General features: G+C 47.1%; 1 protein-coding gene and 1 long non-coding RNA gene across 3 annotated transcripts in view; one reads left to right on the top strand and one right to left on the bottom strand.

Moving 5' to 3' along the window:
* LOC130284466 (uncharacterized) overlaps positions 1-1,267 on the top strand; it is a 118,110-nt gene extending 116,843 nt beyond the window's left edge. The window contains exon 3 of the long non-coding RNA XR_008847047.1: positions 826-1,267. This is a non-coding gene — a long non-coding RNA (uncharacterized LOC130284466). The remainder of the gene's footprint in view (positions 1-825) is intronic.
* GSPT1 (G1 to S phase transition 1) overlaps positions 1-16,001 on the bottom strand; it is a 76,202-nt gene that overhangs the window by 13,323 nt on the left and 46,878 nt on the right. For both annotated transcript variants that reach the window (XM_056534832.1, XM_056534831.1), the window contains exons 10-11: positions 12,409-12,502; positions 219-299 (exon numbers count right to left, since the gene is read on the bottom strand). In XM_056534832.1, the coding sequence (XP_056390807.1) occupies positions 219-299; positions 12,409-12,502 (175 nt within the window). The remainder of the gene's footprint in view (positions 1-218; positions 300-12,408; positions 12,503-16,001) is intronic.

Here is a 16,001-nt window from a genome sequence, read left to right as displayed (position 1 = left end):
CTTTGCGTGGAACAATTTCAGCGGCGGAAATGTCTGCCGCTGAAACTGCTCAGTGTGAACGGGTCTCGCGGAAGACCCATTCACACTGATGTTAATGTTCACAGCGCATAATTCCGCTCACAGAATTCCGCGGGAATTCGCAGTGTCAACATACCCTTAATGTTAATGTCTAAATAGTTTTTTGACCAGTATTGAAAATATATAACTAGATTATTCACCTTGTTAGGCATCATGACAAGCTGCTGTCCTTTGCATATTGAGCCAGATTCTAGTTTTCCAAGAACCACTGTTCCCATGTCCTAAAAATAAAAAAAAATGTTAGTGGTATCACAGCAAAAAGTATTAATGGTATCACAACAAGATTCCCCTATACACTTGTGACAATTAAAGGGGTACTCCGGTGGAAAAAAAAAAAAGTTTTCCTATCAACTGGCTCCAGCTGATGTATAATACAGAGGAAGTGGAGTTTTTCTTTCTGTGACCACAGTGCTCTCTGCTGACACCTTTGTCCATGTCAGGAACTGTCCAGAGCAGGAGAGGTTTGCTATGGGGATTTTCTTCTACACTGGACAGTTCCTGACATGGAAACAGGATGATGATAGAAGTTAACCAACAGTTATCCCTATCCCCACCCCTATGTAGGTTTATTTCACATCCTATCTCAAAGGCTTTAAATAAAATCATACTTTAGACACTTATGGCATATTCATATAGACACTATTTATTCTGTAATGTTATGATGGGCGAGTTTTACTTTGCTCATCTATTAGCCAGTTTAGGGGCAGAATTTACTTTCGGTTTCCCCCTTCTGCCCACCCACAATAGGCGGGGCAGCACAGGGAAACAGACGGCAGAAGATCCACTTACCATCCGGAGGCTGCGGGCAACTGATGGGCGGGCGGCGATGTCGAGCGGCTGGTTCATTGGATCCTATGAAAGCCGGTGAGTTGCCTAGCAACATTTGGAGGGTTACAGTCTGAGACACTGGGTCAGGGAAGAAACCCAGGCTGGTGGAGCGGCTGAATCCACCAGAACTGAAAGGGCATTAGTGGGTACCAGGGGGTCTGGGGGAGCAGGCAGGGCAAGAGCGCTCAGTAGAGCCAGGCATCTTGGTATTACAGTGCTTGCAGACAAAATAAGTCACTGACGTTCCAGGTTTCTGTTTAGAGGGAGGAACAGCTCTGGGTACGGACATAATGAGAAAAGAGACAGGAACTTTCTCACCCTAGTCTGTGTCCCCTGGCAGCTGCAGTGAGGAGAACTCTGCTCCGTGCAGTTAGAGTGTAAGAAACAGGCCAGCCAATAGTAGAGGGGCGTGCCTGAAGCAGAGGCACTAACTAATTGGCCCCTTCTAACTGAAAATCGCGCCCCACGGCGCTGATTGGAGGCTACTTCGCGCCCCCTGAAGAGCTCTGACAGCCCTGTGGGCGGAGTTATAGACTGGCCGAGAAGAAGCTGTAATGGCGCCCCGCTCCTTGTCCCGAGCGCACATGTCAGCCGCATATGCGCTCCGGGGAATAGAGCGGGCGGCCTATACGCAGCAGAGACTGCCGGAGAAAGTGAAGTGAAAGTAAGCCGGCGCTCAGAGCGCCCGGCCCGTACAAGCGCTGCGGCTGTCAGCCGCATATAAGGCGCTGCGGTCATAGTCGCAATTAACCACACACACCCACAGTGTTAGATTACATGCCCCCTAAGATGCCACTGCTCCCCCAGAATAGAAGTCCAGCCCCTGTATAAGCCAGCCCCATAACCTGAAAGGTGGGCCAAAAAGAGGGGGGTCTCCAGAGGCTGCCTAAGGACCTAAGGAGAAAAGGGGAAAGTACTCACCTCAGTCAGAAGAACTTACCTAATAGAGTATTCAGTGAAGCCTTCAGTCAGATTTTATCACCTGCATCAAACCTGGCTGCTATGTGCGAGCGAGGCGAGCAATAGGGGGAAATAGGGGGAACCGGACCCATGAGGTACCAACCCAGGCGCTGACCGTTGGCAAGGGGGGGGGGGGGGGGGGGGGGGCTGAAGAGCGCATATACGAATTGTCTGTGCCCCTTTACTCACAATGGGGAAACAGGGAACCGAAGTCCCCACCTGAAAACAGGAAGGAAAAAGGAATAAAAAAACTAACACGTCCCTATGCTAGGGAAAACAAAAAAATCAGAAGACCTGGTCTGGAGAATTCCAGACCATGTCCACCTCCATCAGACACTAAGCTTAAACTGGTTAGCTCAGGGCCTGAAGGCGGGTATATCCTGCTGGGAGGAGCAGACTTTTTTTTATTACCATAGTGTCACACCTCCTAGAGACAGCAGCATACACCCACGGTCTGTGTCCCCCAATGGAGCCGATAGAGAAATCACAATTTTGAACATTTTTGAGGGTTCCATTTTCACACTGTACGTTACGATAAAAAAAAAAAAACATGTTTTTCTTTATTACTGTGGGTCAATACGATTAAAATGACACCCATCTTTACACACTTTATTATTGTACTGCTTTTAAAAAAAATTATTTTGTACAAAATCAGTATGTTTAAAGGATATGTCTCGTGGAGAAAAAAATCGACAGGTTTTAGGTGCATAAATTTAAAGTTATATAACTTTGTAAATCACTTACATCACCCATCCTGCATGGAAAGTATGTTTTCACTGATTCTTTTGTCAGACAGGAAGCTCAGCAGTTCAGGTTTCTGGTGACTTGCGACCCCCCATTCACCTCCGTTATACTGGGGGCCGTGACTTAACACATTCCCACAATACTCCAAGCAGCCTTCAGTTCAGCTGCCTGCCCCGTGCACAGCCCTCTGCCCGCCCCATCTGATAAATATTCATTTACCCCCCTCCCCTTTTACGTGGTTGGCTGAGCAGCTTTGAATATGCAATAGCTGCTTCAGCCAATTAGAGCAGCCCCTGCGTGCACTCTCACATTCATTCTTCTCCCATGGCAGGGGAGAGCGTGACCTGGCAGTGTTCTCCCCTGCCTCAGTCAAAAAAACTAATCTCCCTAATTTGTCCCCTGTATTTGTCCCCCTGCACTCTCCCCTACATCTGTCCAGTTTATCTCTGTGTCCTCCCAGCAGCACTTATAGAAGTGAAAATAAATCGTGTGTGCAGAGGCAGGCACTACCCCCTGCTCCATGAACCAGTTTTTGCAAACCAGGGTGCCTTCAGCTGTCCGGGCATGCTGGGAGTTGTAGTTTTGCAACTGCTGGGGGCATCCTGGTTAGCAGGGATTGGATGAGACAGGCTGCCAGGGGAAGCTGGGGGCGTAGCAGAACGGGGGAGGGTGGGGAAGGAGAGGAATGTGTGGGCGTAATGGGGGTGGAGAAGTAAGGCAGTGGAGGCTGGGCTGGTGCCGTGCTAGACACGCAAGGCACTGTGGGACCTGAAGTGCAGACCGGAAATAAGGGAGATACATGAACCCGGAAGTTACGGGATTTCAGCAGCGATTGCGGGCGAACGGAACGGGCAATTTGGATGGGGACCAGGTCATCATGAAGGTCAGAACATGTAGTTTAACCCCTTAAGGACACATGATGTTCTCATACGTCTCCATTTCCGAGTCCTTAAGGACACATGACGTATGAGATCGTCATGTGCTTTACCGCTAACCCCCCCCCCCACAGCCATCTGGAGCGGAGCCGGTGCCCGATGACTGCTGAAATTGTTCAGCTGGAATCGGGGCATATCGCCCAGGGGGGTCATGATGACGCCCCATGTTAGCGATGGCCGCAGATCGCTGGGCAATTCAGTCCAGCGATCTGTGGCGGATTCCGGGTCAATCGGGTCTCCAGTGACCCGGAATTACTGGCTGAGAACAGCCATAGCCAGCAGGGGTGAGGTGGCACTGGTGCCACCTCACGATTGCCCGGATTAGTCGGCCGGTTTCCCGGCCGACCAATCAGGGCGCCTGCTGCGGGTGTCACTCCCGCAACCCGCTCCGCCCCTCTTCCGGAGGACGTAAGCGAGAGCGGGAAGACGACCCCGGGTGCTGGGGACCCCGATCCCTGGCGTCCCTGTTGGGATCGGGGCCCCAGGAGCGACGGCGAGGGACTGACCTGCGCGGCGGCGTGGAGCAGCAGCAGTAGGAGGTGATTGGACAGCCTCCTGCTGTTGCTTAGCAACAGCTCCCAGCATGCAAAAAGGGCATGCTGGGATCTGTAGTTATGCAAAAGCAAGAGGCAGACAACAACTCCCAGCATTCCCTTATGGGCATGCTGGGACTTATAGTTTAGCAACAGCTGGAGGCACATTTTTTCTATGGAAAAGTGTACCTTCAGCTGTTGTATAACTACAACTACCAGCTTGCACAATCACCTAAAGTGCATGCTGGGAGTTGTAGTGGTGCATCTGCTGGTAGCATAACTACAACTTCCAGCATGCCCGTTGGCTGTCGGTGACTGCTGAGAGTTGTAGTTTTGCAACAGCTGAAGGCACACTGAGTTAAGTAGCAAACCAGTGTGTCTCCAGCTGTTGCATAACTACAATCCCCAGCATCCCCAGCCAAAGCAGTATGCCTCCAGCTGTTGCATAACTACAAGTCCCAGCATGCCCTTCCGCTGTCCGTACATGCTGGGGGTTGTAGCTTTTGCAACAGCTGAAGGCACACTGGTTGCAAAACACTGAGTTTGTTACCAAACTCTGTTTCACAACCAGTGTGCCTCCAGCTGTTCCAAAACTACAACTCCCAGCATGCACTGATAGACCGTACATGCTGGGAGTTGTAGTTTTGCAACAGCTGGATGTTTCTCTCCCCTCCTCCCCCCCCCCCCCCAATGTGAATGTACAGGGTAAACTCACATGGGCGGAGGTTTACAGTAAGTATCCGGCTGCAAGTTTGAGCTGCGGCAAATTTTCTGCTGCAGCTCAAACTGCCAGCGAGAAACTACTGTGAACCCCCGCCCATGTGACTGTACCCTAAAAAACACCACTACACTAACACAAAATAAAATAAAAAGTAAAAAACACTACATATACACATACCCCAACACAGCCCCCCTCCCCAATAAAAATGAAAAACGTCTGGTACGCCACTGTTTCCAAAATGGAGCCTCCAGCTGTTGCAAAACTACTCCCAGTATTGCCAGATAGCCACTGACTGTCTAGGCATGCTGGGAGTTTTACAACAGCTGGAGGCACCCTGTTTTGGAATCACTGGCGTAGAATACCCTTATGTCCCCCCCTATGCAAGTCCCTAATTTAGGCCTCAAATGCGCATGGCGCTCTCACTTTGGAGCCGTGTCGTATTTCAAGGCAACAGTTTAGGGTCACATATGGGGTATCGCCGTACTCGGGAAAAATTGTGTTACAAATTTTGGGGGGTATTTTCTGCTTTTACCCTTTTAAAAAAATGTAAAATTTTTGGGAAAACAAGCATTTTAGGTAAAATACTTTTTTTTTATTTTACATATGCAAAAGTCGAGAAACACCTGTGGGGTATAAAGGTTCACTTAACCCCTTGTTACGTTCTGAGGGGTCTAGTTTCCAAAATAGGCCATGTGGTTTTTTTTTTGCTGTCCTGGCACCATAGGGGCTTCCTAAATGCGGCATGCCCCCAGGGCAAAATTTGCTTCCATAAAGCCAAATGTGACTACTCCTCTTCTGAGACCTGTAGTGCGCCAGCATAGCACTTTTCACCCCCATATGGGTTGTTTTCTGAATCTGGAGAAATTGGGCTTCAAATTTTGGGGGGTATTTTCTGCTATTACCCTTTTTTAAAATGTAAAATTTTGGGGAAAAAGCATTTAAGGTAAAAAATTATTATTTTTTTTTTTATTTTATTTTTTTAACATTTGCAAAAGTCATTAAACACCTGTGGGGCATTAAGGTTCACTTTATCCCATGTTACATTCCCCGAGGGGTCTAGTTTCCAAAATGGTATGCCATTTAATTTTTTTTATTTTTTTTTGCTGTTTTGACACCCTAGGTGACATGCCCCCCCAAAACCATTTCAGAAAAACGTACTCTCCAAAATCCCCTTGTCGCTCCTTCCCTTCTGAGCCCTCTACTGCGCCCGCCGAACACTTTACATAGACATATGAGATATGTGCTTACTCGAGAGAAATTGGGCTACAAATAAAAGTAAAAATTTTCTCCTTTTACCACTTGCAAAAATTCAAAAATTGGGTCTACAAGAACATGCGAGTGTAAAAAAATGAAGATTTTGAATTTTCTCCTTCAGTTTGCTGCTATTCCTGTGAAACACCTAAAGGGTTAAAACACTGACTGAATGTCATTTTGAATACTTTGGGGGGTGTAGTTTTTATAATGGGGTAATTTATGGGGTATTTCTACTATGAAGACCCTTCAAATCCACTTCAAAACTGAACTGGTCCCTGAAAAATATCGAGTTTGAAAATTTCGTGGAAAATTGCTGCTGAACTTTGAAGCCCTCTGGGGTCTTCCAAAAGTAAAAACTCAAATTTCATGATGCAAACAGAAAGTAGACATATTGTATATGTGAACAAAAATTTTTTTTGGGGGGGAATATCCATTTTCCTTACAAGCAGATAGCTTCAAAGTTAGAAAAAAAGCAAAATTTTCATTTTTTTCATCAAATTTGGGGATTTTTCACAAAGAAAGGATGCAAGTTGCCATAAAATTTTATCACTATGTTAAAGTAGAATATGTCACGAAAAAACAATCTCTGAATCAGAATGATAAGTAAAAGCGTTCCAGAGTTATTAATGTTTAAAGTGACAGTGGTCAGATGTGCAAAAAACGGCCGAGTCCTTAAGGTGAAAAAGGGCTAAGTCCTTAAGGGGTTAAAGTCGGATGGGTAAATGGAAAAAAAAGTTTCACTAAAGTGCAGTTTTTTCCCCAAATTTACCATTTTTTTTTTACAAAAGGTAATGGGAGAAAATGCTCCCCAAAATTTGTAACCCCATCTCTTCTGAGTCTGGAAATAACCCATGTTGGGATGTAAAATGCTCTGCGGGCAAACTACAATGCTCAGAAGAGCAGGAGTCACATTTGGCTTTTGGAAATCAAATTTTGCTGAAATGGTTTTTGGTGAGCAAGTCGCATTTAGGAAGCCCCTATGGTGCCAGCACAGCAAAAAAAAAAAAAATAAATAAAAAAAACACATGGCATACTATTTTGGAAACTACACCCCTCAAGGAACGTAACAATGGGTATAGTGCGCCTTAACACCTCACAGGTGTTTCACGACTTGTTATAATTGGATGGATAGATATATATATATATATATATATATATATATATATATATATATATATATATATATATATATATATATATATATATATATATATATATATATACACACACACATACATACATATATACATATACACACACACACACACACACGGGTGTGGAAATTTTATAAAAAACTACTTGTCCACGGGACTAAAATGGAGTAAAATCTACTTGTCCCTCATGACGATCCACTTGTCCGGGCCAATTTTCGCTTTTACGCTCCGATTTTTTCCTCCTCGCCATACAATAGCCATAACTACCTACTATAATGATACCTTTTAATTTTTCAATAACATTCTCCGAACCAAAAAAAAAAATTATATATTATATATATATATATATATATATATATATATATATATATATATATATATATATATATATATATATATATATATATATATATATATATATATATATATATATATATATATATATATATATTTGGGGATAATTTAGGATAATTTAGCAGATTTGGTGGTTTTCTTTTCTGCGCCATTTCCCTTGTGGTTGAGGTAACATGTTAGTTTTATACTTTAGGCGCCTGGTTACAGCAATACCAGATTTTATCGTTTACGTCATGTTTTACTAATTCTGAACGTTTTCTAATTTTTTTAATTGCCATTTTTTAACCCCTGCAGCTTTTATTTTTTTCCGCATAACAGGCTGTATGAGGGCTCATTTTTTGCACCATAATCTGTTTTTGTATCGGTACCATTTTGGCATTGATCTGACTTTTTAATCGCTTTTTAACTTTTTTTATGGGATATTATAAAAATTGCAAATCTGTGGTTTGGTTTTTTTTACATTTACCGTACGGGATACATAATGTTATATTTTAATAGGTTGTACAATTACGCACAAAGCGATATAGGAAAAGCGATATAGGAAAAGGGGGTAATTTGAACTTTTAACATGGAAGGGGTTAATGCAGCGGTCTTCAAACTGTGGCCCTCCAGATGTTGCAAAACTGCAACTCCCAGCATGCCCTGACAGCCAACGGCTGTCCTGGCATGCTGGAAATTGTAGTTTTGTAACATCTGGAGGGGCACAGTTTGAAGACCACTGGGTTAATGTGTCTTCAAACTTTTATTCAAACTTTTTTATTTATTTTTTTACACTTTATTAGACTTTTAGGAGGAATCATTAGATTCCTCAGACAGATGAATAGAGTTCTATTGAACTCTATTAATCTGTGTGCTCTGTGATCCATTGATAGAGCCTGGTCCAGCCAGGATCTATCAATGACAGAGCGGGACAGCAGGAAGCAGAGGTAAGTCCTCCGGCTACCTCTTTAGTGGATCGCCCCCCTAGGATCGCGCTGCGGGGGGGGGGGGGGGGGGGGGGGATCCACCCCACTAGCCCACCAGGGAGCATTCAACTGTCCCTTTAGACGCCGCTGTCAGCTTTGACAGCGGCGATCTAAAGGGTTAATAGCCAGCCGCGGCGATCGCCGCATGCTGGCTATTAGCGGCGGCCCCCGGCTACTGTGAACAGCCGGGGGCTGCAGAGTATGGAGCGGGCAGGAATCCCGAGCCCGCTCCATACATACTGCAGAGTGCTGCATGCATCTCCCCGTGCAGACGTGCCTCCTCCACTCAGCTCTCCGAAGCTACAGCTGGGGGAGTGAAGGCAGAGGACGCAGGTCTGCACGGGGAGCAAGAAGCCACGCCCCCTCATCTCCCCCCACATGTCTGCAGAGCAGGGGAGATAAGACATACACAGCTTCTCATCTCCCCTGTTCTGCTTCCGAGGATACAGTTTTTTTATTGTCGGAGGCGGCAGAGTATGGAGCGGGCAGGAGTCGGCAGCCCGCTCCATACAGACTGCAGATCGACACCGCACTTGTCATGTCCGGCCCTGCTTGCCCGAAGCCGGGCTAAGGGCCGGACAAATTCACCTGCCCGGCGCTGAAAACTGCTAGTCCTGGGCGTCAGGCGATAAATATATATATGGGTGCAAGCCTATTGAACCTCGGTGCTCCGGTTCTTACTGGATATGTAATGGATAAAGGCAGCACACCACGATAATGTAATCCAAAAACTGTGAATTTATCCCATTGTTCTGGAACTATGGGGGCTTTGTAAACTAGGGATCGACCGATATAGTTTAAGGGCAGATACCGATAATCGGTGCAGGTTAGGGCAGATAGCCGATAACTTATACCGATATTCCGGTATAAGTTATCGGCTATTTAATCCCCTGCGACACCGCTGCAGATCATTGATTTAAAGCGGGCGCTTTAAATCAATGATCTGCAGTGGCTTTTGCGGTGCCATAGACCGCCGCCGCCACCCGCTTCTCTCCCCTACCTGCCAGGGTGCTCCGGGCCATCAATCGTTCATGTAGTGTCCGGGGGCGTTCCGGGTGGAGGGTGGTCCGGTCCGGGCTGTCCTCCGGCGGTCATCTTCTCCACTCCGGGCAGGCTCTGGCCTAGTACGCTGCATAGACGCCGCTACGCCGTGACGCCCGTGCGCAGCGACGCACCTGACGTCGCGGAGTCTATGCAGCGTACTAGGCCGGAGCCTGCCCGGAGTGGAGAAGAAGACCGTGGGAGAAGGACAGCCCGGACCGGACCACCCCACATATGGGGTATGTTCTTACTCAGAAGAAAAGGGGTTACAAATTTTCCCTTGTGAAAATTAAAAATTTAGGGTAACACCAGCATTATAGTGAAACTTTTTTTCCTTCATTTTCCCATCCAACTTTAATGAAAATTCGTCAAACACCTGTGGGGTGTTAAGGCTCACTATACCCCTTGTTACGTTCTACAGAGCATTTTACGCCCACATATGGGGTATTTCCGTACTTAGAAGAAATTGCGTTACAAATTTTGGGGGTCTTTTTTCCTTTTACAACTTGTGAAAATAAGTAGTATGGGGCAACACCAGCACGTTAGTGTAAAACATTTTTACAGTAACAGGCTGGTGTAGCCCCCAACTTTTACTTTCACAACTTTTCATAAGGGGTAAAAGGAGAAGAAGCCCCCCTAAATTTGTAGTTCAATTTCTCCAGAGTACGGAAATACCCCATATGTGACCCTAAACTGTTTCCTTGAAATATGACAGTGCTCCGAAGTGAGAGCGCCATGCACATTTGAGGACCACATTAGGGATTGCATAGGGGTATTCTACTCCAGTGATTCCCAAACAGGGTGCCTCCAGCTGTTGCTACACTCCAAGCATGCCTGGACAGTCGGTGGCTGACCAGAAATTCTGGGAGTTGTTTTGCAACAGCTGTACATTCACAAGGGGGGGGGGGGGAGGGGGCAAACCTCCAGCTTTTTCAAAACTACAACTCCCAGCATGTACTGAAAGACCATACATGCTGGGAGTTGTACTTTTGCAACAGCTGGAGGCACACTGGTTGGAAAACCTTCAGTTAGGTTCTGTTACCTAACTCAGTATTTTCCAACCAGTGTGCCTCGAGCTGTTACAAAACTACAACTCCCAGCGTGTACTGATCCCCGAAGGGCATGCTGGGAGATTTAGTTATGCAACAGCTGCAGGTACGCAACTACAACTCCCAGCATGCCGAGCTGTTTGCTGTCAGCATGCTGGGATTTGCAGTTTTGCAACATCTGGAGAGCTACATTTTAGAGACCACTGCACAGTGATCTCCAAACTGTGGCCCTCCAGATGTTGCAAAACTACAAATCCCAGCATGCCCAGACAGCAAACAGCTGTGTGGGCATGCTAGGAGTTGTAGTTTTGTAAGATCTGGAGGGCTACAGTTTAGAGACCACTGTATAGTGGTCTCAGACTGTAGCCCTCCAGATGTTGCTAGGCAACTAACCGGCTTCCGTAGAATCCAGGGAACTGCATCGCCGTCCTCTTCTGCCGTCGCTCAGCTGCCACGGATGGGTAAGTGGACTTTGGTTTCGCCGTTCTGCTCCGCCTACTGTTGGTGGGCAGAGCAGGGAAACCGAAAGTTAACCCCCCCCCCCCCCCCGATCTGGTATTAGTCATCGCTTCTATACAACCAATTGCAGGGATAGGAGGGGTGGCACCTGACTCCTATCCCTTCAGGGGGACCAGGGGTGTCTTGGACAACCCCAATCACCCTCATTTTCCGGGTCACCGTAGACCTGTATGACACGGAATTGCGCAAATCGCAGGTGTGAATTCACCACGATCAGAATTCTTGGGTCCTATGATTTCAGCAGGCATCCCGGTCCGTTCCGTGGCCAGCGGGGACCGGAATTCTTGATGACATACAATACGTCATGGGTCCTTAAGTACCAGGGTGTCCTGACGTACGCGTACATCAAGGGTCCTAAAAGGGTTAAAATCACCCTATTATGACCTCCTATAACTTCATTTTTCTGTAAACGGGGCAGTATGAGGGCAAACTTTTTGTACCGTGATCTGTACTTTTTACCGATACCACATTTGCGTATGAAACTTTAAAATCACGTAATTTATTTATTTTTATTTTTTTTAAATGTGACAAAAAACTGCTATTTTGGACTATGTTACACACTTCACCGTACGGGATCATTAACATATTTTGATAGTTCGGACATTTGCGCACGTGGCGATACCAAATATTTATATACATTTTTTTTATTAACAAATTAAGCTTTTCGAGGGTAAAATGGAAAAAAGGGACAATTTACATTTTTATTGGGGGTGAGAGGATTTTTTTTTTTTATGTCCCCCATAGGGGACTTGATTGCTAATACTGTTCAGTATTATGCATAGGGAATAGCACTGATCCGTGTTATCGGCTATCTACTGCTCTGGTCTGCTCAATCTCAGACCAGAGCAGAGACCCCTCGAGACAGCTGGAGCCAAGAGAGGGGACCTCCGGCCGCCACTTCAGATGATCCGATCCCATCCGGCATCCGATCATCCATTTAAACATGCCCATTGCCGCAGATGCCATGATCTGCATTGATCACGGCATCTGAGGGGTTAATGGCGGAAATGAGCACGATCGCTGATGTCCGCCATTACCGGCGGGTCCCCAGCTGCTGATAGCAGCCGGGACCTGCAGTGCATGATGCTCCAATGCTCGCGGTCATGTGCAGGACGTAAATGTACGTCCTGGTGAGCGAAGTACCTCCGCACCAGGACATACATTTGCGTCCGTGGTCGTTAAGGGGTTAAACCAACAATTAACTTGTCAATTTTTATCTGTGTAAAACTATTTTCTAATATTCATGAAAATATAAAGTAAATATTAGGGTCACCTTGTATTTATCCACAATCGGAAGTCGAACAGGTCCATCATATGATCTGTTGAAGTTTGGCAAGTTATCAAGATATGGAATAAATGGTAACCCACTGAAAATAAAATTATATTGCATTACCACATATGAGGGGAGGCAGACAGTCAAGGCTACAATTGACACATGCAACTCTAATGGAGAGGTTTACCTTTAAAAGGGGTACTCCGCCCCTAGACATCTTATCCCCTATCCAAAGGATAGGGGATAAGATGTCAGATCGCAAGTGTCCCGCTGCTGGGGAACCCCTGGATCTACCATGCAGCACCCACCTGTAGCGGCATCCGGAATCGCTGGAGGTCCTCAGGCTGAGTCCATCTCTACCACCAAGACAGAAGATTGTGACGTCATGACTCCGCCCCCGTGTGACGTCGCACCCCGCCCCTCAATGCAAGTCTATGGGAGGGGGCGTGACAGCCTCCCATAGACTTGGATTTTCAGGAGGGGTGTGACGTCACACGGGGGCGGAGTCGTGACGTCACGATCTTCCGTCCTGGTGGTCAAGATGGACTCAGCCTGAGGACCTCCAGCGATTCTGGAAGCAGCTACAGGTGGGTGCTGCATGGTAGATCCAGGGGTCCCCAGCAGCGGGACCCCGGCGATCTGACATCTTATCCCCTATCCTTTGGATAGGGGATAAGCTGTCTAGGGGCGGAGTACCCCTTTAATCACACCAGGGCAGTTTATTATTAACTTAAAATCTTCACGTTCCCTGGGGGCAAAAAGGAGATTTTTATGCTTAACGTAAAATCTCTCTTGGAGGATCCATTGGGGGACACAGACCATGGGTATATGCTGCTATCACTAGGAGGCTTGACACTATGGCAACAAGAAAAGTTGGCTCCTCCCAGCAGGGTATACCCGCCTACAGGCACCTGAGCTAATCAGTTTTAGTCCCAGAGCAGTAGGAGAGAACAGACAGGCCAAGAAAAAAAAACATGAACTGTCCGAGAAACCAGAATGAAAGTTAACTGAACACACCCTTGGACCGGTAACTGAACCAGGAACACCAGAGAAAAGGGTGGGTGCTGTGTCCCCCAATGGATCCTCCAAGAAAGATTTTATGGTAAACATAAAATCTCCTTTTCTCTATCAGCTCCATTGGGGGACATAGACCATGGGACTTACCAAAGCAGTCCCTAGGACGGGCAAAGGAAAATCTGTCAGGTGGACGGCTGGACCACTGCCGCCTGCAACACCTTACGGCCCAGACTAGCATCAGCGGATGCCAGGGTATGAACCTGGTAGAACCTCGTGAAAGTGTTTACAGACGACCATGTGGCCGCACTACAGATCTGTGAGGCCGAAGCCTTGTTGCGGAGAGCCCAGCATGCCCCGACAGAACAAGTGGAATGAGCAGAAACCCTGAAGGGTGGGGTCTTCCCCTTGCAGCGGTAAGCTTCCGAAATAGCAGATCGGATCCACTGAAAAATGGTGGCCTTTGAAGCAGGTTGTCCTTTAAGATGACCTTCCGTAAGAACAAAAAAGGAAGTCACACTGTCGAAAAGAAGAAGTGACAGAGATAGGGCCGAACAGCCCTCACATAAAGTTTGTGAAGCAAACGATCCTTGGGATTAGAGGGAGCCGGACAAAAGGACGGAAGGATTATGTCCTCATTGAGATGAAAAACAGAAAACCTTTGGTAAAAAGGACGGAACCGGACGGAAAACAACTTTGTCCTGGTGTACAATCAGGAAAGGGGAACGGCAGGAGAGAGCTGCAAGCTGAAACTCTCCTAATAGAGGTAAAAGCAGTAAGGAACGCCACCTTCCAAGAAAGGAGGCGAAGAGGAATGTCCCTGAGGGGTTCGAAGGGAGTACCCTGCAGGGCACCAAGAACTAACTTCAAGTTCCAAGGAGGTGTAGGGTACCTGTAAGGAGGGGCCGTGTGGGCCACTCCCTGAAGAAAGGTCCGGATATGGGGATCGGACGCTAGAGGATGTTGAAAAAGAATGGAAAGTCGAAACCAGACCCTTAAGCGAACTGAGAGCTAACTGTTGTTCTAGCCCCGACTGCAAAAAGGAAAGAAGTTGAGGGAGAGAGAATGTAACAGGAGAAAAGGAGTGATATCACTGAGTCTTGGATACAGTTAGTGTCAAGGCCGAAAATTATAATCCAAATTCAAACACTAAAAATTAAACTTTATTCAATCTTAGAATCTAAAGCAAAAAAAAAAAGGGTACACTCAGACCAACAAAAATTGTATAAAATATGTGGTCCTGGTGCTTGAAAATCTAGGCATACCAGGAACCACTGGTTATGATACCAATATCCAATTGCTGTATCCCAGCCGTGTCCCAACGCGTTTCTTGCCCTAGTCATCAGGGGACAATAAAGGGCATTAGATGAGGTTAGGACCAAGATTGTCCATCATGATGGTCAGTAGGAACGGAGATAAGGGGACCAGATGATCAGACCAGACTTGTGAGGCAGAAGCCCTGTTACGGAGAACCTAGGAAGCTCCGATAGAATGCGTGGAATGAGCTGAAACCTTGAAAGGAGGGGGTCTTCCCTTTGCAACGGTAAGCTTCCGAAATGGCAGACCTGATCCACCGCGAAATGGTGTCCTATGAAGCAGATTGACCTTTACGGCGACCATCCGTAAGAACAAAAAAAAGGAGTCACACTGACGAAAGGAAGAAGTGATAGAGGTAGGTTAGTACAGCCCGCACCACATCCAGCTTATAGAGCAAACGCTCATTGGGATGAGATGGAGCGTGGCAAAAGGACGGCAGGACGATGTACTCCTTGAGGTGGAAAGCAGAAACCACCTTTGGTAAAAAAAGATTGAACCGGACGAAAAACTTTGTCCTGGTGGACGATCAGGAAAAAAAGAGTGGCGGGAGAGAGCCGACAGCTCTGAAACCCTCCTAATAGAGGTAATTGCGTTAAGGAACGCCACCTTCCAGGAAAGGAGACTAAGGGAAACCTCCCTGCGGGGTTCAAGGGGAGCGCTCTGCAGGGCACCAAGAACCATGTTCAGATCCCAAGGGGGTGTAGGGGACCTGTAAGGAGGGGCTGCGTGGGCCACACCCTGATGGAAAGGCCAAACATGAGAATTGGACGCTAGAGGGCGTTGGAAGAGGATGGAAATGGCCGAAACCTGACTCTTAAAAGGGAACTGAGCTGAGCGCTAACCTTTGTTCCAGCCTCGACTGCAAAAAAGAAAGGAGTCGGGGAGGGAGAACACAACGAAAATAAGACCACCAGGTACGGTGGTAAATCTTAGATGAAGGCTGGAGCGCCCTGATCATGGTGTGAATCACCTGGGAAGAGAAACCTCTGGCCCTTAGAGCCGTGGTCTCAACCACCATGCTATCAAATGCAGCAACGGTAAATTGGGGTGGCACAGGGGGCTCAGAGGGAACGTCTGGACGAAGCGGGGGAGGGGGGGGGGGGGCAGAACGGTACGTCATCCAGAAGTCTGATTACGTTGGCGTACCACGCCCTTCAGGGCCAGTCCGGAGGCACGAGAATGGCGAGTAGGAGAGGAAGGAACTGAAAGGGTAGGGTCAAGCCCGACCAAGGAATCACCAGAGCATCCATGGCTAGAGCCCG

The sequence above is a fragment of the Hyla sarda genome, chromosome 8, assembly GCF_029499605.1.
Source record: "Hyla sarda isolate aHylSar1 chromosome 8, aHylSar1.hap1, whole genome shotgun sequence".
In the NCBI taxonomy this organism is placed as follows: Eukaryota; Metazoa; Chordata; class Amphibia; order Anura; family Hylidae; genus Hyla; species Hyla sarda.
The sequence above is the reverse complement of the archived record's forward strand: the minus strand, read 5'-3'. Positions and strand labels throughout refer to the sequence as shown.